Source organism: Oncorhynchus kisutch, linkage group LG11 (assembly GCF_002021735.2).
Source record: "Oncorhynchus kisutch isolate 150728-3 linkage group LG11, Okis_V2, whole genome shotgun sequence".
Lineage (NCBI taxonomy): Eukaryota > Metazoa > Chordata > Actinopteri > Salmoniformes > Salmonidae > Oncorhynchus > Oncorhynchus kisutch.
Genome location: NC_034184.2, coordinates 25,434,910 through 25,460,632, shown reverse-complemented (window position 1 = coordinate 25,460,632; position 25,723 = coordinate 25,434,910). Strand labels below are relative to the sequence as shown.

The window sequence follows — 25,723 nt, the reverse complement described above, 5'->3', positions numbered from 1 at the left end:
GCCACATACCTCTTGTGTCTGAGCCGTTGAATTGTGACTCTACTTTGTCTCTATACTGACGCTTAGCTTGTTTGATTGCCCTGCGGAGGGAATAGCTACACTGTTTGTATTCGGTCATGTTACTGGTCGCCTTGCCCTGATTAAAAGCAGTGGTTTGCGCTTTCAGTTTTGCACGAATGCTGCCATCAATCCACGTTTTCTGGTTTGGGAAAGTTTTAATAGTTGCTGTGGGTACAACATCACCAATGCACTTGCTAATAAACTCGCTCACCGGATCAGCGTATTCATCAATGTTGTTGTCTGACGGTATGCGGAACATATCCCATTCCATGTGATCAAAGCAATCTTGAAGCGTGGAATCAGATTGGTCGGACCAGCGTTGAACAGACCTGAGCATTGGCGTTTCCTGTTTTAGTTTCTGTCTATAGGCTGGGAGCAACAAAATGGAGTTGTGGTCTAATTTTCCCAAAGGAGGGTGGGGCAGGGCTTTGTATGCATCGCGGAAGTTAGAGTAACAATGGTCCAGGATTTTTTTCACCCGGCTAGAGCATTCGATATGCTGTTAACATTTAGGAAGTCTTGTTTTCAGATTAGCCTTGTTAAAATCCCCAGCTACAATGAATGCAGCCTCAGGATATGTGGTTTCCAGTTTACATAGAATCCAATGAAGTTCATTCAGGGCCATCTGTGTCTGCTTGGCAGGGATATATACGGCTGTGATTATAATTGAAGATAATTATCTTGGTAGATAATGCGGTCGACATTTGATTGTAAGGAATTCTAGGTCAGGTGAGCAAAAGGATTGAGTTCCTGTATGTTGTTATGATCACACCACGTCTCGTTAATCATAAGGCATACCTCCCCGCCCTTCTTCTTACCAGAGAGATGTTTGTTTCTGTCTGCGCGATGTGTGAAGAAACCAGGTGGCTGTACCGACTCTGATAGCGTGTCTCGAGTGAGCCACGTTTCCGTGAAACAAAGAACGTTACAATCTCTGATGTCTCTCTGAGCAGCACGTATTGCACTTAGATGTACACAGAGGGCGAATGTCAGTATGTATGTCAATCTCTCCTGGCTCAAAGTTGAGGAGAGATTGACTGCATCACTATTGGTCTTTGTGTGAGGTGTTGCAGAGTTGCCAACTCTCACGCATTGGCCTTGAGACACAGGCATTTGACCCTCTTCTCACGGTACACCTCTTATATCTCACTCATTGAAAAGTACTATGAAAAAGTACTTAATTGGTCCATTGCATAGTCAGCTCATTAACTTTTCAACTCCAAATCGTTTTGAAATTGGATCATCTGTACCTGCAATTTAACATCAGGAACTGAACCTCGATCATTGTCCTTTCTTGCCACAGTACTGTGAACAGCGGCACATTGAAGCATGTGATTGGTCTAGTTATGTAAGGGATCAAGGGGATTGGATGAATGTTTTAAAGAAACGCCCCTCAAGCTTAGAGTGGAGCTTCTCTGCTGAGAACGTTCTCTGCTGAGTTTATACAACTCTGATAAGAGTAGCATTGTAGCGCTGTTTTATGTACAATGTTGTCAACGAAATTAGGTTGCTGTTACTTCAGTCCTTATTGCAGAATACAGCCTTTTAACAGCATGTGCTAAAGTCGATTTAATCGACACTTGCATTTGTCCCCTCGTTTAGCGTTTAGGCTGTGACAACGAAAAGGCAGCAGACAGACCTACAGTATTTGGTAGGGTGACCTGATTTCTAACTGAAAATATTTTTTCAAACAGATTGTGAACCCAAAAATATGTTTTATTCTAGAGGGGACAATAAATAGAACAATTATTTGGTTAGTGTTTCGGGGCACATTTATGTAATCTTGTCTTCAGAAGATTTTATTTATTTACTTAATTTAATCTGATCAGTGGAACAATTCTCCTTAACAATGGGCTTAATATAGGCTCATTACTGAACACTACTGTTATTCCCCACACGTATTTTATTATTACACTTCTTCCCCAGTGTAATCAAATATTTGAAATCCGATATGGCTACTTGTGTAGTAAATGAGTTATATGAGGCTAGGTATTTTTGCATCCATTTGATTAAAATCTCGGGGCGGCAGGTAGCCTAGTGGTTAGAGCGTTGGACTAGTAACCGAAAGGTTGCAAGTTCGAATCCCCGAGCTGACAAGGTACAAATCTGTCGTTCTGCCCCTGAACAGGCAGTTAACCCACTGTTCCTAGGCTGTCATTGAAAATAAGAATTTGTTCTTAACTGACTTGCCTAATAAAATAAAGGTTAAATTAAATGAACTGTTTTGAATAAGTCATACAAATAAGCATTGGATATTAAATGCTCCATGAATCAAATGTAATTTTTTACATTTTAGTATTGTGCACATGCTAGGCAGAGATGGTAGGGGGACTCACAACTCATAAACTCATCATATTTTGTCTATGTAGAGTAAGGTGATGGCAAGGATCTTCAACTAGTAGGCATAAGCCACCTGAATATTCATATTCATTAGAAGTTTCATAAAGTTTGGGTGATTTTGTTTTAACAAGAACATTTTCAAACACCCAGAACTTCAGGGAGGCCAACTCTCCTGGAGGACCATCTTCTATCTTTATTTTGAAGAGAGAGTTCACCCAAATTACAAAATGTTTGTGTCCTTACCTTGAAAGTTGTCTATGGACAAGGAGACTGCAATCTATGATTTGGTTACCCATTGCCATCAACCATTAATATACATTTTTTACTTAGAATTTCATCCACCAAAAATCGCAGAGTAACAAAGTCAACATTTTAAAATGTTAATTTAAGGTTCAAAGCATCCTGAACAGACCTGACCTCTGTTTTTTTCTTAATTTTTTCCCTTTTTTTCTCCACGGATAAGCCATGTCAAAATATTTAGAATTGCAGGAAATTCACTTTAAAACCGTATAATTTTCCAGGGGGCAATGAAATTCACATACCAAATCTCACTCCAAGCTTTCTTCAGAACTTGGCAGCCCTGATGTTGTTTGGTAAAGATACCGAACTGTCTGTTCAAGCAGTTGGCACACAGTTCGAACACTCATCAGTACCACACAAGACATGCAGCCAGAGGTCTCTTCACAGTCCCCAGGTCCAGAACAGAGGCTGGGAAATGCACAGTATTAAATAGAGCCATGACTACATGGAACTCTCTGCCACCTCAGGTAACTCAAGCTAGCAATAAAACCTGATTTAAAAAAAAACGGATAAAAGAATACCTTACGGCACGATGTGCACTGTTCAGAGACATTTTTATGTATTTTTCATTGTATTTTGCATTGTATTACGTATTATATTTGTTGTTTTGTTTCCTGTTTGGACCCCAGGAAGAGTAGCCGATGCCTTTCTCTGTTTGTTTTTTCTCCCTCTCTCTCGCTTGCACTTCACCACCCCTTTCTCTTTCCTTCTTTCTCCCTTTGTTTCCTCCTTTTCTCCCTCTCTCTAATAGGAACAAGGTGCGGTTGTTTCTCATGACCTGAGTCGCCAGCCAGTTGGCACTCATTGATTGAAGCTCAAAGGGACTGTGCACACTTGTGATTGTGTGTGTGTGTAGTCACACACAACTGTTTGCGTGTGCACAATTACATGTCTAAAGTACACGCGTGCACATGTCTGCATACTAGTGATGGACAAAAATGTATACAGTTGCATATTGGGATATTATTTTTGCCGATATATCGTATCGTTTTGACAATATTATTTTTTGCTCTAGTTGGCTGTACCTGCACCAAAACTCCAGTATTTACCCTTCATGACTTGTTCTCCATCTTCTTTTTAAATAGGGAGCCAATTTCTTTGCAACACTTTTATTTATTTCTCTCTTGTCCCTCTGTAGCAGACATATGGTGAGCGATATGTTTGGAACATCGAATCGCAATAAAATCACAGTATCGAATGGCAATACGTATAGAATCGTGAGAGTCGCAATACATATAGAATCGTGAGAGTCGCAATACATATAGAATCGTGAGAGTCGCAATACATATCGTATCAGTACCAAAGTCTTGGGCTAATATCGTATTGTGAGGTCCCTGGTAATTCCTAGCCCTACTGCATATGTGTGCCTATCTGTGTGTGATTCCTGTTTCTGAAAATAACTGACGGCTGAGATTTCCTGCCTTCCTCCATGGATGCAGGAAAGGGTGGGAAGGCACGGGTCTGCACATGCCTGATATGCGCGCACACACACACACAGACATTTATACTGACTCTACACACACACTTACACACACACACATGTATACTGACTCCACACACACACACATTTCTACTGACTCTACACACACTTGCATACAATCATCATGTATGTTGCTGATACTCTGTTTATCATACATCCTGATGTCTATTCAACTTACCCATATACAAATCTACCTCTTTCACTCCAGTATCCCTGCATATTTTAAATATGGTATTGGAACTGACACTGTATATAGCGTCTTACTACGTTGTTTTTCTTCTTTTTATTTATTGTGTTTTTGTTTAAACTTGTGTTTTTTTTTTGTGCTACATTGATATTGATTACTGCATTGTAGGGTTTGGAGCGTGCAAGAAAGGCATTTCACTGTATTGTGCACGTGGTATTAACTTGAAACACACACACACAGTCAATTCCCCAGAAAAGAGGAGTTTGTTTTCAGATGGGGGGAGTGAGAGAATAGAGACTTGTGCTTTCTTTAGCCTCTCCCATTCCCAGAGCTTTGAACATCAAAGGACCATTAGGGAATGTAAATATATGGTTTCTATGAAAGACTAGGGGGAATGTAAATATATGGTATTGAAAAAGCTTACAGGATATCCTGCCTCTAGAAGTTGCAATTACTCTTGAATGGTTCTCCAATCTGGCTATGAATAAGAGAAAGGGTTGAGTGCTTGCTTTTTAGTGTCTGTCTGTATGTGTTTGTTTGTGTGTGTGCTTTTTAGTGTCTGTCTTCGAGTGTTTGTGTGCGTGCTTTTTAGTGTGTGTGTGTGTGTGTGTGTGTGTGTGTGTGTGTGTGTGTGTGTGTGTGTGTGACAGAGTGGCGAGGTCTAGTCAGCTGAGAGGGATTGGTGTTGACAGGAGACAGGACCAGGCAGACAGGCCACACTCACGCACGTGCATTGGAACACACACGCACACAAAAACACTCGAAAGCAGGCAGGCAGGAGGGCGGTATTATGACTGATTGCCTCCCCCCTATAATGGCTGGTTCCTTCACTTAATTTTCCTAGAACACAGGCTAGAAGAGTAGGTGAAAAGTCAAATGCTGTTCCATAGCAGAGGATATCACTCAGGCCTTTTCTGAATTGGATTTCCTCGATACTTGTGTCCTTCGTCCTCACCTCTTTTTGAAAAAGTTTCAACATAATCAAGGAGAGGAGGAGAGGAAACGTGGAAACAAATGCACTTGTATAAAAGACTCCTTCTCTGCTAGCGTGTCATCAGGTGAATTATGTTTACATAGATGGAATTCCAAAATATGTTTTATTTTTGTTATTGAATCTTTATTTAACCAGGTAGGCTAGTTGAGAACAAGTTCTCATTTGCAACTGCGACCTGGCCACGATAAAGCAAAGCAGTTCGACACATACAACAACACAGAGTTACACATGGAATAAACAAACATTCAATAGGAAAATCTATGGAAAATCTATACATATACAGTATGTGCAAATGAGGTAGGATACGGTAGGTAAGGCAGTAAATAGGCCATGGTGGCAAAGTAATTACAATATAGCAATTAACTGGAATGGTAGAATGTGCAGAGGATGAATGTGCAAGTTGAGATACTGGGGTGCAAAGGAGCAAAATAAATAAATAAATACAGTATGGGGATGAGGTAGATTGGATGGACTATTTACAGGTGAGCTATGTGCAGTGATCTGTGAGCTGCTCTGACAGCTGGTGCTTAAAGCTAGTAAGGGAGGTAAGAGTCTCCAGCTTCAGGGATTTTTGTAGTTCGTTCCAGTCATTGGCAGCAGAGAACTGGAAGGAGAGGCGGCCAAGGGAAGAATTGGCTTTGGGGTGACCAGTAAAATATACCTGCTGGAGCGCATGCTACGGGTGGGTGCTGCTATGGTGACCAGTGAGCTGAGATAAGGCGGGGCTTTACCTAGTAGAGACTTGTAGATGACCTGGAGCCAGTGGGTTTGGCGACGAGTATGAAGTGAGGGCCAGCCAACGAGAGCATACAGGTCACAGTGGTGGGTGGTATATGGGTCTTTGGTGACAAAACGGATGGCATTGTGATAGATTGCATCCAATTTGCTGAGTAGAGTGTTGGAGGCTATTTTCTAAATGACATCGCCAAAGTCGAGGATCGGTAGGAGGGTCAGTTTTACGAGGGTATGTTTGGCAGCATGAGTGAAGGATGCTTTGTTGCAAAATAGGAAGCCGATTCTAGATTTAATTTTGGATCGGGGATGTTTAATGTGTGTCTGGAAGGAGAGTTTACAGTCTAACCAGGCACCTAGGTATTTGTAGTTGTCCACATATTCTAGGTCAGAACCGTCCAGAGTAGTGATGCTGGATGGGCAGGCAGTGATCGGGTGAATAGCATGCATTTAGTTTTACTTGCGTTTAAGAGCAGTTGGAGGCCACGGAAGGAGAGTTGTATGGCATTGAAGCTCATCTGGAGGTTAACACAGTGTCCAACAAAGGGCCAGAAGTATACAGAATGGTGTCATCTTTGTAGAGGTGGATCAAAGAATTACCAGCAGCGAGAGCGACATCATTGATATATACAAAGAGAGTCGCCCTGAGAATTTAACCCTGTGGCACCCCCATAGAGACTGCCAGAGGTCCGGACAACAAGCCCTCCGATTTGACATACTGAACTCTATCGGAGAAGTAGTTGGTGAACCAAGCGAGGTAATCATTTGAGAAACCAAGGCTGTTGAGTCTGCCAATTAGAATGTTGTGATTAAAAGAGTCAAAAGCCTTGGCCAGGTCGATGAATATGGCTGCACAGTGTTGTCTGTTATCGATGGCGGTTATGATATCGTTTAGGTCCTTGAGCGTGGCTGAGGTGCACCCATGACCAGCTCTGAAACCAGATTGCAAAGCGGAGAAGGTATGGTGAGATTCGAAATGGTCGGTAATCTGTTTTGTTAACTTGGCTTTCGATGACCTTAGAAAGGCAGGGTAGGATAGATATACAGTGGGATCCAAAATTACTGGCAATGCACAAACAATGCTTCAACAAATATAAACCATATAATTATAGAGAAACTCAAAATACCAATATGTGAGAAATACTGTACTTTATTAATGTTTCAATGGAACCAACCAAAATAATTTATTGATTTAATTAAAAATCAATGTCCTACAAATCAAGGTTTCACAATTAATGGCACCTTTTTAAGATTATTGTAAATAACATCTACCAAAATTAAACCACATATTAATTTCCACAAATTTAAGTTTATCTAAGTCTTAAGGAACTATATTTAGCCATTACATCACTTCCTGTTTCACTAGGGTATAAAAATGAGGTAACACACATGCAATATCCCGCTGTCATCCAACACCATGAAGAAAACAAAATAACTAGCAGTTCAAATGAGACAGATGATCATAGACCTTCATAAATCTGGTAATGGCTACAAGAAGATCCACAACCGATTGAATATACCACTGAGCACTGCCAGGGCAATTATTTGAAAATTAAAAAGATATGGAACAGTTAAACCTCACGGGTAGAGGACGCAAATGCATTTTGCCCCCCAGAATAGGGAGGAGGATGGTGAGAGAAGCAACAAAATCCCCAAGAATCACTGTGAAAGAATTACAGGCCTTGGTGGCGTCTTGGTGTCACCAGATTTCAAAAAGCACCATCAGACACCACCTCCACATCCACAGGCTTTTTGGAATGGTTGCCAGAAGAAAGCTCTTTCTGACCCCAAGACACAGACGCAAGCGCTTGGAGTTTACCAAACGTCATTTAAATTATGACTGGAAGAAGGTGCTCTGGTCAGATGAGACCAAAATTTAACGTTTTGGTCAGGTACAGCATCTGCATTTTTGGCGTCGAAACAGAGATGCATACAAGGAGAGGTACCTCATACACACGGTGAAATATGGAGGGGGGTCAGTGATGTTTTGGGGCTGTTTTAATTCCAGAGGTCCAGGGGCACTGGTTAAGATTGATGGCATAATGAATTCTACCAAGTATCAGGCAATTTTGTCTGACAATCTGGTTGGCTCTGCCAGAGGGCTGGGACTTGGCCGTAGGTGGACTTTCCAACAAGACAATGACCCGAAACATACCTCCAAGATTCACACAAATGGTTCTGTGAAAACCTAATCAATGTTCTGCCATGGCAATCTCAGTTGCCGGACCTCAATCAAATTGAAAACCTGTGGAAGAGCGCAAACCCAAGACTGGGAAGGATCTTGAAAGGATCTACATAGAGGAATGGTCCAAAATCCTTCCAAATGTGTTCCTTAACCTTGTCAAACATTACATGAAAAGACTCCATGCTGTTATCCTTGCCAGAGTTGGTGGCACTAAGTACTAAATGAGGAGTGCCAATAATGATCAAACCTTGATTTTGGTTAAATGCATTTTGTATTAAATAATTTAATGATTTTTGTTGGTTCCATTGAAACATTAATAAAGTACAGTATTTCTCACATGTTGGTATTTTGAGTGTATTTCTATAATTGTATTGTTTATATTTTCTAAAGAATTGTGTGTGCATTGCCAGTCAGGGGTGCCAGTAATTTTGGAGCCCACTGTAGGTCTGTAGCGGTTTGGGTCTAGAGTGTCTCCCCCTTTGAAGAGGGGGGTGACCGCGGCAGCTTTCCAATCTATGGGAATCTCGGACGATACGAAAGAGCGTTTGAACAGGCTAGTAATAGGGGTTGCAACAATTTCGGCAGATAATTTTAGAAAGAGCGGGTCCAGATTGTCTAGCCCGGCTGATTTTTGTAGGGATCCAGATTTTTCAGCTCTTTCAGAATATCAGCTATCTGAATTTGGGTGAAGGAGAAGTGGGGGAGGTTTGGGCAAGTTGCTGTGGGGAGCACAGGGCTGTTGACCAGGGTAGGGGTAACCAGGTGGAAAGCATGGCCAGCCGTAGAAGAATGCTTATTGAAATTCTCAATTATTGTGGATTTATAGGTGGTGACTGTTTTCTAGTCTCAGAGCATAGGGCAGCTGGGAGGAGGTGCTCTTATTCTCCATGGACTTTAGTGTCCCAGAACTTTTTTGAGTTTGTACTACAGGATGCAAATTTCTGTTTGAAAAGTTCGCCTTAGGAAAGCTAACTGCCTGTGTACAGTGGGGCAAAAAAGTATTTAGTCAGCCACCAATTGTGCAAGTTCTCACACTTAAAAAGATGAGAGGCCTGTAATTTTCATCATAGGTACACTTCAAATATGACAGACAAAATGAGGGGAAAAAATCCAGAAAATCACATTGTAGGATTTTTTTATGAATTTATTTGCAAATTATGGTGGAAAATAAGTATTTGGTCAATGTGATTTTCTGGATTTTCTTTCTCATTTTGTCTGTCATAGGCCTGAATTTACATCATAGGTACACTTCAACTATCTCATATTTTTAAGTGGGAGAACTTGCACAATTGGTGGCTGACTAAATACTTTTTCGCCCCACTGTATATATAAAAAATGTCAGAAAAAAATGTCAGATTAATCGGTATCGGCGTTGAAAAGTCATGTTCTGTCCACCTCTAGTTTTAATAAGCTATTTTGTACAGTAATACCCTCACAAGTACATACTAGTGATAATCGTTAGTAGCGTGGCAAGGAAACAAAAGGCCTCATCTTTTTAAGTGGGAGAACCTGCACAATTGGTGGCTGACTAAATACTTTTTTTGCCCCACTGTACATCGGTTCCTAACTTCCCTGAAAAGTTGCATATCACGAGGGCTATTTGATGCTAATGGAGAACGCCACAGGATGTTTTTGTGCTGGTCAAGGGCAGACAGGTCTGGAGTGAACCAAGGGCTATATCTGTTCCTAGTTCTAAATGTTTTGAATGGAGCATGCTTATTTAAGATGGTGAGGAAGGGACTTTTCCAGAATAACCAGGCATCCTCTACTGACGGGATGAGGTCAATTTCCTTCCAGGATACCCTGGCCAGGTCGATTTAGAAAGGCCTGTTTTAGGGAGCGTTTGACAGTGATCAGGGGTGGTCGTTTGACCGCAGACCCATTACGGATGCCGGCAATGAGGCAGTGATCGCTGAGATCTTGGTTGAAAACAGCAGAGGTGTATTTGGAGGGTGAGTTAGTTAGGAGGATGCCCGTGTTATGAGGGTGCCCGTGTTATGAGGGTGCCCGTGTTAGGAGGATGCCCGTGTTAGGAGGATGCCCGTGTTAGGAGGATGCCCGTGTTATGAGGATGCCCGTGTTATGAGGGTGCCCGTGTTAGGAGGGTGCCCGTGTTAGGAGGGTGCCCGTGTTAGGAGGGTGCCCGTGTTAGGAGGATGCCCGTGTTAGGAGGGTGCCCGTGTTATGAGGGTGCCCGTGTTATGAGGGTGCCCGTGTTATGAGGGTGCCCGTGTTATGAGGGTGCCCGTGTTATGAGGGTGCCCGTGTTATGAGGGTGCCCGTGTTATGAGGGTGCCCGTGTTATGAGGGTGCCCGTGTTATGAGGGTGCCCGTGTTATGAGGGTGCCCGTGTTATGAGGGTGCCCGTGTTATGAGGGTGCCCGTGTTATGAGGGTGCCCGTGTTATGAGGGTGCCCGTGTTATGAGGGTGCCCGTGTTATGAGGGTGCCCGTGTTTACGTTTTTATTTTATTTTTTTAAATGTATTTTTATTTCACCTTTTATTTAACCAGGTAGGCTAGTTGAGAACACCTTTATTTAACCAGGTAGGCTAGTTGAGAACACCTTTATTTAACCAGGTAGGCTAGTTGAGAACACCTTTATTTAACCAGGTAGGCTAGTTGAGAACACCTTTATTTAACCAGGTAGGCTAGTTGAGAACACCTTTATTTAACCAGGTAGGCTAGTTGAGAACACCTTTATTTAACCAGGTAGGCTAGTTGAGAACACCTTTATTTAACCAGGTAGGCTAGTTGAGAACACCTTTATTTAACCAGGTAGGCTAGTTGAGAACACCTTTATTTAACCAGGTAGGCTAGTTGAGAACACCTTTATTTAACCAGGTAGGCTAGTTGAGAACACCTTTATTTAACCAGGTAGGCTAGTTGAGAAACAAGTTGTCATTTGCAACTGCGACCTGGCCACGATAAAGCATAGAAATTCGACACATACAACAACACAGAGTTACACATGGAATAAACAAAACATAGTCAATAATACAGTAGAACAAAAGAAAACAAAAAGGCTATATACAGTGAGTGCAAATGAGGTAAATTATTAAGGAAATAAATAGGCCATGGTGGCGAAGTAATTACAATATAGCAAATAAACACTGGAATGGTAGATCGGCAGAAGATGAATGTGCAGGTAGAAATACTGGGGAGCAAAATAAATAAATAAATACCAGTATGGGGATGAGGTAGGTAGATAGCCCACCTGTAAACAGCCCATCTATATGTACAGGTGCAGTGATCTGTAAGCTGCTCTGACAGCTGGTGCTTAAAGCTAGTGAGGGAGATGTGAGTCTCCAGCTTCAGAGTCTTTTGCAATTCGTTCCAGTCATGGGCAGCAGAGAACTGGAAGGAAAGACGACCAAAGGAGGAATTGGCTTTGGGAGTGACCAGTGAGATATACATGCTAGAGCGTGTGCTACGAGTGGGTGCTGCTATGGTGACCAGTGAGCTGAGATAAGGCGGGGCTTTACCTAGCAGAGACTTGTAGATAACCTGTAGCCAGTGGATTTGGCGACGAGTATGAAGCGAGGGCCAACCAACGAGAGCGTACAGGTCGCAATGGTGGGTAGTGTATGGGGCTTTGGTGACAGAACAGATGACACTGTGATAGACTGCATCCAGTTTGTTGAGTAGAGTGTTGGAGGCTATTTTATAGATGACATCATCCAACCGATCCTCGACTTAGGTGGTCAGTTTTACGAGGGTATGTTTGGCAGCATGAGGGAAGGATGCTTTGTTGCGATAAAAGAAGCCGATTCTAGATTTAACTTTGGATTGGAGATGCTTAATGTGAGTCTGGAAGGAGAGTTTACAGTCTAACCAGACACCCAGGTATTTGTAGTTGTCCACGTATTCTAAGTCGGAGCCGTCTAGAGTAGTGATGCTGGACGGGCGGGCAGGTGCGGGCAGTGATCGATTGAATAGCATGCATTTAGTTTTACTTGCGTTTAAGAGCAGTTGGCAGCATATCCCAGTTTAGATCACCTAACAGCACGAACTCATAAGATAGATCGGGGGCAATCAATTCACATATGGTGTCCAGGGCACAGCTGGGGGCAGAGGGTGGTCTATAGCAACGGTAAGAGTCTTGTTTCTGGAAAAGTGATTTTTTTTGAAGTAGAAGCTCAAATTGTTTTGGTACAGACCTGGATAGTAAGATAGAACTCTGCAGGCTATCTCTGCAGTAGATTGCAACAACGCCTCCTTTGGCAGTTCTATCTTGTCTGAAAATGTTATAGTTAAGGATGGAAATTTCAGAGTTTTTTGTGGTTTTCCTAAGCCAGGATTCAGACACGGCTAGGACATCCGGGTTGGCAGAATGTGCTAAAGCAGTGAATAACGCAAACTTATGGAGTAGGCTTCTAATGTTAACATGCATGAAACCAAGGCTTTTACAGTTACAGAAGTCAACAAAGGAGAGCACCTGGGGAATAGGAGTGGAGCTAGACACTGCAGGCCCTGGATTAACCTCTACATCACCAGAGGAACAGAGGAGATGTAGGATAAGGGTACGGCTAAAGGCTATAAGAACTGTTCGTCTAGCACTTTTGGAAAAGAGAGTAAAGGGGGCAGATTTCTAGGTACTATAGCATAGATTCAAGGCATAATGTACAAACAAAGGTATGGTAGGAAGAGAGTACATTGGAAGTAAACCTAGGCATTGAGTAGTGATGAGAGAGAGATATAGTCTCTAGAGACGTTTAAACCAGGTGATGTCATCGCATATGTGGGAGGTGGAACAACATGGTTGGTTAAGGGATATTGAGCAGGGCTAGAGGCTCTACAGTGAAATAAGACAGTAATCACTAACCAGGACAGTAATGGACAAGGCATAGTGATATTAGGGAGAGGCATGCGTAGCCAAGTGATCGTATGGGTCCAGTGAGAGGTTGGGCTGGCTGGGGACACGGTGATTCAGACAGTTAGCAGGCCGGGGCTAGCAGTTAGCAGGCCGGGGCTAGCAGTTAGCAGGCCGGGGCTAGCAGTTAGCAGGCCGGGGCTAGCAGTTAGCAGGCCGGGGCTAGCAGTTAGCAGGCCGGGGCTAGCAGTTAGCAGGCCGGGGCTAGCAGTTAGCAGGCCGGGGCTAGCAAGCCAGCATAAGGGCCTTACAGGGACGTCGCGATGGGGCAAAGTCTGTTTTTGCCTCCTCGTGTGGTGACGTCGATAGACCAGTTGTGGAATTAGTAGGGTTCCAAGTAGCAAAATGGGTATAGTGGTCCAAGAAACTGGCTGAAGGATCAGCTAACAGTCCAATATGCTCTAGATAGCTAGCAGGCTACGGCTAGCAGAATGGGCCTTCAGGGGACGCGCCTGAGGGCCCTGTTGGGAACCTCGGGCAGATTATGTCAGTATTCCAGTCGTGAAGGATCGGTGGGGTTCCGTGCCCCGTACCAGCAGTAGAAGGGTCCGGATATTGTAGCTGAGGAGTGGGCTTCAGGAGTGGCCCTGGATGGTTCTAGTATGGGCTAGCTCCAGGCTAGTTGGTGCTAGCTCCAGGACGGAAACGTTAGCCAGGAGTAGTCAACCCGGGTTGCGGTTAGCCTGCTGCGATGATCCAGATGAAAAGGTTCATAGTTTGTGGTAGGAATCCGGGGATATGGAAAGAAAAATAGGTCCGGTATGCTCTGGCTTGAAACGCGTTGTACAAACTGGCGACAGCTTTCCGAGCTAAAGGTTAGCTGATGACCGCTAGCAGTGGTTAGCTGACTGGTAGCTGGTAGCTAGTTAGCTAGCCAGCTTCAGTTGAGGTATTCCAGTTCGGAGGTAAATAGAAATACTTTAGAAAATAAACAGGTCCACACCACATTGGGTGAGGTGGGTTGCAGGAGAGTATTTTGAAGTTGAGGTTTGAGAAAAATATTAAAAGAATGCAAAGAAAAAGATGTATACATGGGACGAGACAAGAAAAAGACGCCTGACTTTTTAATTTTTTAATTTCACCTTTATTTAACCAGGTAGGCTAGTTGAGAACAAGTTCTCATTTGCAACTGCGACCTGGCCAAGATAAAGCATAGCAGTGTGAACAGACAACACAGAGTTACACATGGAGTAAACAATTAACAAGTAAATAACACAGTAGAAAAAAAGAAGAAAAAAAGGGGGAGTCTATATACAATGTGTGCAAAAGGCATGAGGCGAATAATTACAATTTTGCAGATTAACACTGGAGTGATAAATGATCAGATGGTCATGTACAGGTAGAGATATTGGTGTGCAAAAGAGCAGAAAAGTTAATAAATAAAAACAGTATGGGGATGAGGCAGGTGAAAATGGGTGGGCTATTTACCAATAGACTATGTACAGCTGCAGCGATCGGTTAGCTGCTCAGATAGCTGATGTTTAAAGTTGGTGAGGGAGATAAAAGTCTCCAACTTCAGCGATTTTTGCAATTCGTTCCAGTCACAGGCAGCAGAGTACTGGAACGAAAGGCGGCCAAATGAGGTGTTGGCTTTAGGGATGATCAGTGAGATACACCTGCTGGAGCGCGTGCTACGGATGGGTGTTGCCATAGTGACCAGTGAACTGAGATAAGGCGGAGCTTTACCTAGCATGGACTTGTAGATGACCTGGAGCCAGTGGGTCTGGCGACGAATATGTAGCGAGGGCCAGCCGACTAGAGCATACAAGTCGCAGTGGTGGGTGGTATAAGGTGCTTTAGTGACAAAACGGATGGCACTGTGATAAACTGCATCCAGTTTGCTGAGTAGAGTGTTGGAAGCCATTTTGTAGATGACATCGCCGAAGTCGAGGATCGGTAGGATAGTCAGTTTTACTAGGGTAAGCTTGGCGGCGTGAGTGAAGGAGGCTTTGTTGCGGATTAGAAAGCCGACTCTTGATTTGATTTTCGATTGGAGATGTTTGATATGAGTCTGGAAGGAGAGTTTGCAGTCTAGCCAGACACCTAGGTACCTATAGATGTCCACTGCTACGCCATCTTGTGTAAAGTGGTCAAAAGAAATTTAACTAGTTATGCTAGACATTTTCTAGACAAATTGATAAGTATCGTATCATTTTTCAATGTCTGTGCATGCTTTTCTCCTCCGAGGAAACCACAGTTGTTTCAAAGGATTTCAAAACTCTTCTGTGGTAGGATACACCTTAGAATCCTGAGGCAATCGAGGAGAGGAGCAAACTCCTTTCTCACCTATTAACAAATTTACACCCTCCTACATATGGCGACCACTTATCGGAGGAAAGGAGAACGGAGGAGTCGAGGAGAGGACAGACTTTTATCCAACTGAGAAAGGGCAGATTAGACACACACATGGAGCGAGAGACATTCTTTGTCTGATGTTTGGCGGTGATCTTATTTGTCTTTTGGTTGTTCTGCTGTCTTCAACAGTAAATGTGGCACTCTTCCTCCAGAAAGCTGCTTCTTCAGCCTCATCTGCAGCACTGGATCCTTCATGGGTGAGTCTATACTCTTCACTCACATACACTCATACATCATAAGCACGTGTTGTGCCCTGTGTGTGTTGGAGTTTGAGTAACAGCTCCAGTCAATGATTCCCAGCTGTGGCTGAGCCCACCCCATAGATACACAGCGCTGGGCATGCCTGTGTGTGTGTGCGGATGTGTATGTTATACACTATGTCTGGGTGGGCCTGGCGGGCAGCAGGACACATGCCAAGCATAAGAGAGCCATCCCAGCTCTGCATGGGGTGTGTGTGTGTGTGTATGCCTGCGAATGTCTAAGGCTGTTTGTGTGTGTGTTCATAGTTATACAACGGGCAGGTCTAATCCTGAATGCTGATTGGCTAAAAGTGCATTCCAGCCGGTGCCTTTTCCACAAGTTACCACCGGCTAAATCTATGACGTTAAAATGCCTATTTACTCTGTTCCATCTGACTGCGCAATCCACTGTTTCATCAGCCCAGGCAGGGAACTTATGAACTTGATCTCCACTATATAAAGCATTTAGACATTATCTCACATTTCTTTTAGACTAACATTTAGTTTTCAACAGCGGAGATTTGTATAAACCTCACTGTCTGTCTCTCTGACATTTGCAACTTTGTTTCAATATTCAAATTCGATCTTCAACTATTCCATAGTAATGAACGTGTAGATCGAAATCATGAATTAGCTGGCATCGTTTTATTGGTATATACAAAGAAATGTCAATTGAAAAAAAGGTAAAACAAAATTAAGTGTAGCTAGTTTCCAGCTTCAGTTTGAAGTGATTGTGTTAGCTATGTTGTTGGCTAGCTCCTCTGAACAACAGTGGCCTAATGAGAGAGCACATTTTCTATGCCAGGCGAAATTGTGCTTCATTAGCTCATTGTTATTAAGTATCCAAATAAATGTCACTACAAAACAACTTAAATAAATGCAGCTACTGTTGTTATTCTGTCTGCACTGTTCCACGTGACTGTAAATTCGCCGTAGTTGGCAAGCAAGGGATAGGAACGCTGACAGCCAGTATGGCAATGGGACATTCATGGGTAGCAATCCTGGGTTTGTTTCGGGACTATAGTATGAATAAATTCATATCAATAACGCTTTTTACAAAAATCTGTCAACCATTATTTAAGTAGGTTGGTAACCCGTTGTATAAAAGTGATAATGTCCTCGAAGCCGGTGTTTGGAGGATATACTGGCACGGTTTGGTGGGCATCGACTTCATCTCAGGCCTAACAACACCTGTGCCAATCTCCTCCAAACACTGGCTTCTTGGGCATTATCACTTAATTGTGTGTGTGTGTGTGTGTGTGTGTGTGTGTGTGTGTGTGTGTGTGTGTGTGTGTGTGTGTGTGTGTGTGCGCGTGTGTGTGTGTGTGTGTGTGTGTCTGTTTCTGTGTCCCTACCCTACTATCACGGGAGAGGAGAACTGATGAGCGCTGCTATTTAAGGTCTGCTGGCTGGCTGTGGCAGCTTTAACATTACATCTTTGAGTGCAGGTCTGTGACCCAAATGACAACCTATTCCCTACATAGTGCTCTACATTTGACCAGGGCCCATAGGGCTCTGGTCAAAAGTAGTACACTAATACTATATTGGGAATAGCCATTTGGGATGTAGCCCAGGACATTTCTCATTCCCGGAGCCTCGATAAGAGCTCTCCTTGACTTCGCTCTGACTTGACCTCACAGAGAACACAGATAGCCAATCACGCCATATTGGATAGAAAACAGGGAGAGGGAGCTTTAGATGGTCGGTATAAATTGAAGAAACATTGCTTTTGTTCAGATAAAAGCATCTGGGAAATGCTTCTTTAGAGTATATAGAAGCAGATGCCTTAGCTCATTAGTTTATGGTTCTGATGAAATTTGAGAAACACTTTTGGCATGTCATCTTCAGGGTTACTACAATCTGACCAGCACTGTAATGGTCATCATGTTGTGGTTATGACCACTCTGAGTCTCTGTATGGCCTTGGTTTCTGCTAGGGAGATACACATTTGACTGTGTGGGTGTGTGTGTATATGTGGTGGTGGTGGGGGGAGGTGGGACGGCTGCCAGCTCTCTGTCCGTAGCAGTCCAGTGTGAACCACCTGACACCCAGCAGTGAAAGTCTCTGTGTTGGTCTGGCACTCTTACTCAACCATGACCCCTAAGCTAGGGTCATGTTCTGTCTGAGCTCTACACTCTCTGTGTATGTGGGCATTCTCCTGGACATTTTGAAACAATGTTGAGTATAGATGACTTAGCTTAGTGTAGCCTTTTAAGCCTTTTAACAGTTAACAGTTAACATATTCTTCTTAACATTCTTAAAGTCATCAGTTTCATAATCCAGCCATTACACGGTTACACACACACACACACACACACACACACACACACACACACACACACACACACACACACACACACACACACACACACACACACCACTGGGTCCCTGAGGTCTGGCTAAAACAATAGGATGTTATTATAGTTGGCTGGTGGTGAGCTGAAGACGTGTAGGACTGTGCATAGAACAAGGGCTCAGGGATGGATCACACCCTCTGGTTCAGTCAGCAAACTGACTCCGCAGCAGTCACTATCAGAGTCATACCATACTCTGGTCCATAGGAGTCTGTCTCACCCCTCAGGGCTTTGAGTTAGGCTACACACAGTCCTGCTGTTTTTCTGTTCTCCCTGGACCTTAGATCTTATTTATACACCAATGTTACTGATTGGGGATTTTTTTGGACGAAAACATTCGCTGGTTAAAAGTTCAGGATGAAAACCAGCATGCACTGTGGATCTGTCCTATGTGCGCTATGCTTCCCGTTCTTAAGTTTCGTTTTTGCGTCATTTACTTTCGGTTTTGTACACCAGCTTCAAACAGCTGAAAATATAAGATTTTTGGTTATTGAAAAGGTATTTGTGACCCACCACCTATGCAGCATAATAGAAAATTGTATATTGTACACTGAATGTTTTGGTGCACCTACTGGAGAGCTTCTTTGTCTACACCCATTCAAAATCGTTCACACCCTCTTAAGCCTTACATGGAACCTAAACCGGCTGCGCGCTTGTGTCATCGTGCATACATTTATTTTGTCCCCCTAAACCAAACGCAATCACGACACGCAGGTTAAAATATCAAAACAAACTGAACCAATGACATTTAATTTGGGGACAGGTCGAAAAGCATTAAATATGTATGTCAATTTGGCTAGTTAGCTTGCGCTTGCTTGCTAATTTGTCCCAATTAGCTAGCTTGCTGTTGCTAGCTAACTTGTCCTGGGATATAAACATTGAATTGTTATTTTACCTGAAATGCACAAGGTCCTCCACTCCAACAATTAATCCTCACATAAAACGGTCAACCAAATAGTTTTTAGTCATCTCTCCTCCTTCCAGGCTTTTTCATCTTTGAACTTATATGGTGATTGGCATCTACACTTTCATAGTATTACCATGACAACTGGGCAAAACAGTTAGTCTTTCAATCAACCACGTGGGTATAACCATTGAGGAGATGGCACGTGGTTACCTGCTTCTATCAACCAATGAGGAGATGGGAGAGGCAGGACTTGCAGCGCGATCTGCATCAGAAATAGGAATGACTTCTAATTTAGCCCTTGGCAACACAGACGCTCGTTGGCACGCGCGAGGTCCGGTCTGGTCAGCATGTTAGCCCCACTCAACTCTTTAAGGATTCACATGTGAGGCTATGTGCCAAACAGAGTGAATACATTAATGTAGTAAACAACCAAAGATTTCAAGACTAAAAGTGGTGAAAGTAGTAGCAAAATGTAGTAGTAAAAATACACTGTGTCTAGTCCTTGACCCATATCCTTAATCTGACTTTGGTGCAGGTCATGTTGTTCTTCACATTACCGTCTTTGGTAAACATACACCATGCATGAATCTGCAGGTAGCTGAAGCTAACCAACTAGGTTCAATGTTAGCTAGCAGGCTAACATTAGGCTATAATTACCCATGCAAATGTTTTTTTAGATATGAATAATATTACTACACAGATCATACACGTAACGTTATCTAGTGAGCCAGCCAGCTAACAGTAAGCTTTAACTTGCAATGAAAATGACTTTCAGACTAAATTTGAAATGTATAATATCTGATCATGGATGAACGCTTCTCCCTCTGTCTTGGATGCCATGGTTATCTTTAGTTTGAAGATGTAATCCAGAGATAGATAGCCAAGGAGATGGAGAAAACACCTATCATACTTGAATTCCACTGATTTCATAACTCGGTCCACCAGAAAGTGGAGAGCAACAGTTATGCAGATCTACAACGCAATATATAATAAAAAATTTAAAAAGCTTCGTTAGACAGGATTAATGACCAGCTCAATAGACAGAAGACCAATCCGAATGAATCTCCCGGCATGTCCAGCCCACTCATTATCTCAGCCAATTATGGCTAGCGGGAATGGCTAGGGTCTTTTTCTGTGGCTAAACCAACTAGACTCGTAATTTAACAATTGTATTCATATTTACAGATGGCATACAAGTTTGTTATTAAGGCACATGAAAGTTCACATGTTCCAGAAGGCATTTCTGCCAAAAACCTTTAAAAAAAAAATCAAAATAGGTTTAAGTTCATGGCTCTCCTGCGAAGTAGTGACCCAGTACGCCTAGTTTCCTGAAACAATTCACATGTTGATTTAAAAAAAGGAAAAAACATTCAAATGACTATTGTAGCTGGAAACGGCTGATAAAAAAAAAAATGTAATGTCTACATAGGCGTCTACAATGTCTACATCAGCAACCATCACTCTTGAGTTCCAATGGCACGTTGTGTTAGCTAATCCAAGTTTATCATTGTTAAAAGGCTAATTGATCATTAGAAAACCATTTTGCAATTATGTTAGCACAGCTGAAAACTGTTGTCCTGATTAAAGAAGTAATACAACTGGTCTTCTTTAGACGAGTTGAGTATCTGGAGCATCAGCATTTGGGTTCGATTACAGGCTGAAATTGGCCAGAAACTAAGAACTTTCTTCTGAATCTTTATTCTTGTTCTTGAAATTTAGGCTGTTCCATGCGAGAAATTTCCAAGAAACTGAAGATCTGGTACAACACTGTGAACTACTCCCTTCACAGAACAATGCAAACTGTATCTCACCAGAATAGAAAGAGGAGTGGGAGGCCCCGATGCACAACTGAGCAAGAGGACAAGTACATTAGTGTCTAGTTTGAGAAACAGACACTTCACAAGTCCTCAACTGGCAGCTTAATTTAATAGTACCCGCAAAACATCAGTTTCAACGTCAACAGTGAAGAGGCGACTCCGGGAAGCTGTCCTTCTAGGCAGAGTTCCTCTGTCCAGTGTCTGTTATTTTGCCCATCTTAATCTTTTATTTTGATTGGCCAGTCTGAGATATGGCTTTTTCTTTGCAACTCTGCCTAGAAGGCAGAGCACACCAAGACAGTTGTGAAGAGGGCACGACAAAACATTTTCCCCCTCAGGAGACTGAAAAGATTTGGCATGCGTCCTCAAATCCTCAAAAGGTTTTACAGCTGCACCATCAAGAGCATGCTGGCGGTTGCATAACTGCCTGGTATGGCAACTGCTCGGCCTCCTACCGCAAGGCACGACAGAGGGTAGTGCGTATGGCCCAGTACCTCACCGGGGCCAAGCTTCCTGCCATGCAGGACCTCTATACCAGGCGTTGTCAGAGGAAGGCCCCAAAGATTGTCAAAGACTCCAGCCACCCCAGTCATGGACGGTTCTCTCTGCTACCGTACGGCAAGCGGTACTGGAGCGCCACGTCTAGGTCCAAGAGGCTTCTATAAACAGCTTCTACCCCAAGCCATAATACTCCTGAACATCTAATCAAATGGCTATCCAGACTATTTAACCCCCCCCCCCTAACGCTGCTACTACTCTCTTATAATCTATGCATAGCCACTTTAATAACCCTACCTGCATAATTACCTCAACTACATCGGTAGTTGCATGTAGCACCGCTCTTGTTACTCTCTTACTTTAAAAAAAAAAGTATTTTCTTAAAACTGCATTGTTGGTTAAGGGCGTGTAAGTAAGCATTTTACTGTTGTATTCGGCACATGTGACATACAATTTGATTTGTGTATAGGTTGATGAGGGAAAAAATAAATTGAATCATTTTTAGAATAACGCAGTTGCGTAACAAAATTTGGAAAAAGTCAAGGGGTCTGAATAATTTCCGAATGCACTGTATACTTCCATATTGTTCTTCAGACGAGTCTTGTGAGGCTAGTGGGCATCCTAGAGCAAGACCATCAACATTTACGTGTTCGTGGGAGACTCACCATTCCATAGAGGGTCAAATGAGTGTTTTGCCCAAACTAACTCAAACTAGGGCTGGTCGATATGTCCTAAAAATCATATCTCAATGTTTTTCAAACGTTTAGGCTATTCACGATATATATCTAGATTTTTCTAAATAAGCTTTGTTGCACAATTTAAGGTCAATAAACTGCATGTGAAATTATACCTAGGCTAAATATAAGCCTTCCACAACCATAAGACCCACTAATAATTGAATTATTTTGTCAAAATAGTTTAACCTGCTATTTTGCAAAATCACTGATCTGGCTTTCAGTCTGCTTATGAAAATTATGTTTTTGTTACAAATTGTACCAGAACCATGCACAATGCACATTCACTAATAATTAACAACTTCTTATAGCAGGCGTTGTAGAAAATTAACACTAGTCTCATAAACAATCTCTCAAGCACAAGCCCGCATGCTAGTGAGTAGCCAGATAATCATTATATTTAAAGTCTAGCCAACTTGGATCTATTTGCTTGCGAACAAGGCAGAAAAGTTGAACTTTTATGAATACACCCTCATGTCTGTCTCCAACTGTTTGAACAACAAAGCCTTTTCACTTTAAGATATTGAAATCAAGTAGCCTACCTGGTTAAGAACATACATATTTCTCAGAATGAGAACAAGTTGCCCATTCCTGATATAAATTCCAATTTTTATACTCTTTGCACATTTATGAAGCACATACTAGACAACTAGTAAACCATTTGGGATATTACAACAACAACGAAAAGAGTGCCTTTTGTGTCCCTTTGCTATTTTGAATTGAAATTGATCACCAATATTTCATTTCAAAAGCCTGTTAAATTAAATGCAGTGCCTTTTAATATAGACCACATGGAGAATTCAAATGTTTTATATGAATAAAGACTTCATTTTGACATGTCCCTCTGTGCAACCTCTGTGACATCTATGAAGATTTTAACCTACTTAACCCCAACATTTCTCCTAGTTTCACCATAATTGTAAAGTCCTAGTTATGTTGTTGCTTTGACAGTCATTTCTGAAGATGATTTATTTCATGAGATTAGCGATTCACTTACGTCTGTCCCTCATTTTAAAGTCAAGCCTGTTACGTGAACTGAACTCTTGTTTTAATGTGGTGAAACTATTCCTTTTTAAAATATTTTTTTTCCAAAGAAACATTGAACATTTAATAGTAAAAGCAGTGTAAAAGCATGTGTGCTGGTCCTACTCTTTTGGCAAATTTTGTGGTGGAAAACTGAGTGGGTCGAGGTTAACACGTCAACACTGTTACCCATAGGACAGGCTAGAAATGTTTTAACAATGACAATTATTTTGTGCCGCTTGCTTTCAACTGCCATTCACTGTTGCAAACAACAAGCTTTCATGTATGGCGCTTTTAAGATGAAGTCGTCAAACATGTTACCTTAATTGCCACTACTATAGGCTAGTCTTTTTTATGATGAGAACTTGTTTTTTCTGAATTTGAAAATGTGCTCTTTATGACAATGTTCAATTGTTATGAAATGAAACAACGTAGACGCAGGGAGTCAGGAAGCAGGTGCAGTTAGTGAGTTCTATAATAATGAACATGGAACGGTACAAACCAAGAGAAATGTCTGACATGGAAACATAAACAATACTACCTGATGACTGGGTAATGGGTAAGTAATCAAGGGAGTAATGAAGTCCGGGTGTGACTAATGATGAGACGCAGGTGTGCATAATGATGGTTGTGCAGGTGTGCATAACGATGGGTTGCCAGGACCGGTGGTTAGTAGACCACCGGAGCGGGAACCGGGAGTAGATGTGACATGAACGTTTTTTGGGGCCAAGTTACACCTTGCGAAAGGCACCGAATTGGACCCTACTGCAGACAACAAACACGGGTTCTTTCCCTCTTTGAAATAATTGTACATGCGATAGAACAGCAGAATATGAGCTGTTTAGATTTTTTACTACACTGTTCAATGTACCTCAGCTCAATTTGGACCACAAAACAAAGGTGCTGGGGCAGACAGTGGCGCGGATTCCATCTTGAAGTTAGTCTCAAGGTAGGATATGGTACTGCAGAGCAGGTTTCTTCTTGCCGCCTTAATCCTATTGAGCTACAACTACTTAGATACCCCTGGTATGACATGCTCTACCCTATCCCAAAATGTCAGCCGCCTGTCTGCAGGCTACTACACTCCAGTAATATCACCAGTTTTAACAAGGCACTAAACACACTGGCAGTGTTTGGGTGTAAATGCATTGTTTCCTGCCAGTTACTACTCATAAATACACAGCATGCGGTCAAGCCAAATAGCACGTGTTTGTATGTGCATTTGACAACCCAGAGAATTTCCTGACCCATTTAACTGTGTGTTGGGACTGATTTAAATATATTTGTGTGTGTGTGTGTGTGTGTGTGTGTGTGTGTGTGTGTGTTAGGGCTGCACGATTTATAGAAAAAAATCGAATAGCATTTTTTTATTTTTTTATTCTACAATGAGATCATAGGAATGAATTCATACTGTGCTAACTGAATACAAAACCAAATGAAACAAATATTTTCCAACATGTTTTATTGAACTTTTTAACATAAAAATAATGTCTACCACCTTCTGGGTATTCAACCATGTTTAATTATTTTATTGACTGCCCCTAAAGTCAAATAATATAACTGAAATGATGTCACTAAGTAATAACCAAACTTACATTTGCTTCATTTAGGGTTAACTCTTTTTGAATTGCACTGTTGGTTAAGTAAGCACTTCATGGTCAAGTCTAAACTTGTTGTATTCGGCGCATGTGACAAATAAAGTTTGATTTGATATGTTTAAACTGAGGCTGGAAAATACAACAGTAATAAAGTTGTGAAAGGTTGTGCAAATTCTGTAAAATAAATAACATTAAAATTACAAATCACAGCCGCTGACATCGTAGTGCTGCAGTAGAGTGGTTTCATCACGGTAGCACAGTCAGATCGATTTCTAGCCATTAATCTAATATTATTCATAGATTTTAAACCAAAAACTTTCTGTTTGTCATAGACAGACAAAATTAATATGAGATGAAAGGCAAGTTCCTAACGAGTTCAGGAAGCCCTGTGCACATTCTTTCTAACACTAAACATACAAATATGTATTTTACAGTTATAAGGAGGGTGAAATCTTATAGTTAGTCATTTTATAAGTTGATTATGCTATATTTAGAAAGTATATAAGTCATTTCAAGCCTTATTCATACAGTTTTGTTGAATAGGTAATGCATCATATGATTCTTTAAATATTTGTATCATATTTGTACTTCGAAAGGGACTACCTTTGCAATTTACCATAAAGGTGAGATTTGAACCTTTCTTTGAGTGTGTAGCATTACTAAACTCAGCAAAAAAAGAAACTTTTTTTCAGGACCCTGTCTTTCAAAGATAATTCATAAAATCCAAATAACTTCACAGATTTTCATTGTAAAGGGTTTTAACACTGTTTCCAATTTTTCTTCAATGAACCATAAACAATTGAAGAACATGCACCTGTGGAACGGTCGTGAAGACACTAACAGCTTACAGACGGTAGGCAATTAAGGTCACAGTTATGAAAACTTAGGACACTAAAGAGGCCTTTCTACTGACTCACCAAAAGAAAGATGCTGTAACGTCCCAGGGTCCCTGCTCATCTGCGTGAATTTAGGCATGCTGCAAGGAGGCATGAGGACTGCAGATGTGGCCAGGGCAATAAATTGCAATGTCCGTACTGTGAGACGCCTAA

The 25,723-nt window shown here is 42.0% G+C and overlaps 1 protein-coding gene across 1 annotated transcript in view; it reads left to right on the top strand.

Annotated features, from left to right (window-relative positions):
• The window catches only part of LOC109899831 (transmembrane protein 150A), a 76,838-nt gene that overhangs the window by 26,293 nt on the left and 24,822 nt on the right, over positions 1 to 25,723 (top strand). The window contains exon 5 of the mRNA XM_020495407.2: positions 15,634 to 15,701. Coding sequence (XP_020350996.1) covers positions 15,634 to 15,701 — 68 coding nt within the window. The remainder of the gene's footprint in view (positions 1 to 15,633; positions 15,702 to 25,723) is intronic.